The following is a 3,250-nucleotide window of genomic DNA, read 5'->3' as shown; positions in this document are numbered from 1 at the left end:
GTATAACATCAAGCTATGCAAGACCGACAACAGCGATCTCACCAAGAACATCACCCAGCCTGCGCATTACAAGGCTCTGTCTAAGGCTTTCGAAGCATGTAGGATCAACTCAACAGCCATTACACATGCTGGTAGAAAATCCGGTAGTAAAATGGCAGATCTGGGTGAAGCTGGTGATTCGGCAATTCGACGTGCTGGAAGATGGACCACTGACTCCATGGAGGGATCGTACTTGACCAACTTACCACGGCGATTATTGCGCGCGATGGCAGCTTTCGATGCCAACGGTAAAAATTTCTGGCTACCGCGCGATAGCGTTCAGCCTCGAGAAGCTTTGCTCTGTAAAGTTTTCCCGTGGATTGAAGAGTGGCAAGAAAAGATCGATCAAGGACTAGGAGACAAAAGTGTTGCGGCAGACGGATTCCTTCAGATGCTGCGTGTTCTTCGAAGGACCTTTTTGTAAGATTCAGTATTAATGATGGAGCGACACCCAGATTTATCTGTTTGGAAGCAGCCTCTGTTCAGCGATCAAGATTATTTGGATTTCAAACTGTAAGTAATTGAAATATCATTAAAGAGGTTATTACATGGTGCGATTATATATATATGAGTTATTTACCAATCGTACCTTGATTATTTTTAGTATGTTGAAGACTGCCATTGAAACGGCACCACCACCCGAGGAGCTCACTTTGCAGAAGTCGATGCCAGTTTTGCACAATTACATGCGCGAAATGTATCGCGATCTTTCACAGAAACTAGCTGTCCTTTCTCGAACGGTCGAAGAACAAAATAGAACCATGAATCAATTCATGGGTGATCTGGCAAACGGACGACTGACTATCACGGTGCAATGGAACGCACAACAGCAATCGCAGGCAGCTGCACTTTCTACAACAGCATCAACATCACATCCTACCTTTGCCGCCTCTCCTACATCATCATCCCATCCCGCTTTTGACCAATCCGCCACTAATGCCGCTTCAACTACCACTGCATCATCATCTTGTCCTATCCCTGCTAACTCGCCCGCGTCTCCACCAAATACAACCATGGTAGCCCCGGCCACGACATCCTCAAGCAGCTAAATGCCAAAGTACAGGATGAGCGAAAACGTCACGAGCATCCCGGATTTACACCGCGAATGGCATTATGGGCTATCCGGAAAACCTGCCATCAAAAAGCTGGAGGCTGATTACGGGAAAAAATGGCGTGGAGACAAGGCAAAATGGGTGTATCGCAGGCAACAAATAGTAAAAGGTATCGACGCGTTTATCGAGTGCCATGGTTTACAGCAGGATGAGCAGCGTGCTTTGGCTATGTTAGAATACTGGCGAAAGCACCCAAAGGCTGAATGGTGTGCTGGAGGAGTCATAAAACCGAAATCCCTGGATTGGATGAGCAAGAATGTTAAGTTGTGGGAACAAGTAGACAAAGTAGATTTCTAAATGTCAATAAATCTGTTATGCCAATATTTAGTTTGTTGTATTCTATGTATTCTATAAAAATCAAGAAAGAACACTTTTCTTTGAGAGTGATACAGTAGAAAGAATAACAATTTATTTTTTCATGAACAGAAAAAATCGATTAGTCTAATTATTACCATGATCGATCAGATTGATCAATGTATACGAAGGTCATTCAAAAAGCATCGATCATGCACGTCCTCCGACAAGACACAAGAGCTCAATGCTGGTTAAGTGAGTAAAATGGCTGAGGACCTCAGGGTTAAAAATGCACTTATTAGCTCGGTCATTGGGGTTTTTTTATAAGAAAAAACCCCAGAATTTTCGAGACCCGCTGGACCTGTGAGGACTTCAGCGGACCCACGGTAAAAATAAGTAGACATACTTTTGTATATCTTCAAATTAAAAAGTTAAATCACTACAGTACCACGTATCTGCAACCTGGGCAGATATTGTTCTCTACACCAAACTCTCCTCTCAACTGCTTTTTCAAGCTTAGAAGTATTCTGCCAAATATAGGCAGCACATCGTTCAAGCGAGACTTGAGAGAAGCAGGAACCTAAAAAACAAAAGTATATTTAAAAGCTCGCTAGATGAAAGATTGCCCTACAAAAAGTAATACCTCTTGCTCAAAATCTGCTTGTAGCCATTTTGCAATATTGTGCACGGAGACGCGGCAAATGTAATGCAAATTGTGGATTGTCTGCCTCAACTTGATATGCACTGCATGGCTGGGGGCTTTTGGCGTCAGAGGAATCATATGACTGCGCATTAGCACCAAAGGCAAAGCATAGTCAGGGCACGACTTGCAGTATTCGATGTCAAACTGTCGAATACCTAGATAAGACAAGGGTGTTAAATTTTGCGAAAATATCCTAAAAACAATATTTACCGCACTTAAAGATACAGGTGACAGCCTTGTGGGCTTTTTTATCAGCAGCACAACCACACATCTTATGGGTGGCAGGCTCGAGTGCCTCTGCGACCTATGCTTGCTTATACCCTTCTCTATAGGCTTTGAGCAACGAAGGAAAAAGGCTAGACTAGCGTACTGCACGCTTAACAGCTGCAGTCTGACGTCTTGACTGATAGTCAACTTCGTCCACCTCATCATCAGTTGACCATCCGTCAGATAGAGAAGAAATGGCTGGCAGTGATGATGCTCGAATTTCGAATGGCGTAGTTATATCACTTGCAGTTGACTTATTGACCGTGCTTGTCAATCTGATAAGCTTCTTCCCTTTATCTAAGAATCGATAGGCTTTTGTTGTTTGTTTACGCTTTTGATGTATATTGAAAGACATGCTTATTTGCACAGATAATAGGAAATGGGAACGAAGGGTTAGGCTTATTCAGGCACACTCAGCTACTTTCTCTATGAGTGGAAAAGTCATTAGCTGTACAGGCATAATTTGCGGCGTGGATTTGTGGTTTGCGGCCATATCAAAAACACTGGGCGCCGCAAATTTTAGTTTAGTATTCTTTTCATTGTGGAATCATTGTTCCTAGGACGGTTATTACAGTTTCAGATAGTGAATTACAGCGTTGCGTTTCCGACGTCGGTAATCGACAGCGTAGTTTCCGACCGTTGTAAATGTCGGAAATGTCGGAAATGTTGGAAATACAGTATAAAGAATATATATTTATCAAAAAAACTATAACAAAACATTATTCGAAGCTTTCTAGTGGAGGCAAACCAGGCAGAAACAGCGATTCCAGCTTCCACTTGTATCTCTTATTTTCGGCTGGATGAACTTCATCACTCGCTTGGTCTTGGCAAGAAT

The 3,250-nt window shown here is 42.8% G+C and overlaps 1 protein-coding gene across 1 annotated transcript; it reads right to left on the bottom strand.

Annotated features, from left to right (window-relative positions):
- Window positions 1–1,892: 1,892 nt before the first annotated feature.
- BDB00DRAFT_853601 (uncharacterized protein) lies at window positions 1,893–2,978 on the bottom strand. The gene is given in 5 exon segments (XM_053125639.1): window positions 1,893–2,169; window positions 2,180–2,303; window positions 2,359–2,452; window positions 2,519–2,796; window positions 2,819–2,978. 4 exon segments carry the CDS (start codon window positions 2,768–2,770, stop codon window positions 2,073–2,075), a joined length of 567 nt encoding a protein of 188 aa, XP_052973800.1. The 5' UTR covers window positions 2,771–2,796; window positions 2,819–2,978; the 3' UTR covers window positions 1,893–2,072.
- Window positions 2,979–3,250: the final 272 nt, after the last annotated feature.

The sequence above is a fragment of the Zychaea mexicana genome (genome assembly GCF_025766255.1).
Source record: "Zychaea mexicana strain RSA 1403 chromosome Unknown BDB00scaffold_136, whole genome shotgun sequence".
In the NCBI taxonomy this organism is placed as follows: domain Eukaryota; kingdom Fungi; phylum Mucoromycota; class Mucoromycetes; order Mucorales; family Lichtheimiaceae; genus Zychaea; species Zychaea mexicana.
The sequence above is the reverse complement of the archived record's forward strand: the minus strand, read 5'-3'. Positions and strand labels throughout refer to the sequence as shown.

Excerpts from the sequence above, each read along its gene's own strand:
- BDB00DRAFT_853601 (XM_053125639.1), bottom strand. The coding sequence starts at position 2,770 with ATGTCTTTCAATATACATCAAAAGCGTAAACAAACAACAAAAGCCTAT. Across the intron at positions 2,453-2,518 it reads CTGCAGCTGTTAAGCGTGCA|GTCGCAGAGGCACTCGAGCC; the intron begins GTACGCTAGTCT and ends AAGCAAGCATAG. Across the intron at positions 2,304-2,358 it reads CACCTGTATCTTTAAGTGCG|GTATTCGACAGTTTGACATC; the intron begins GTAAATATTGTT and ends TGTCTTATCTAG.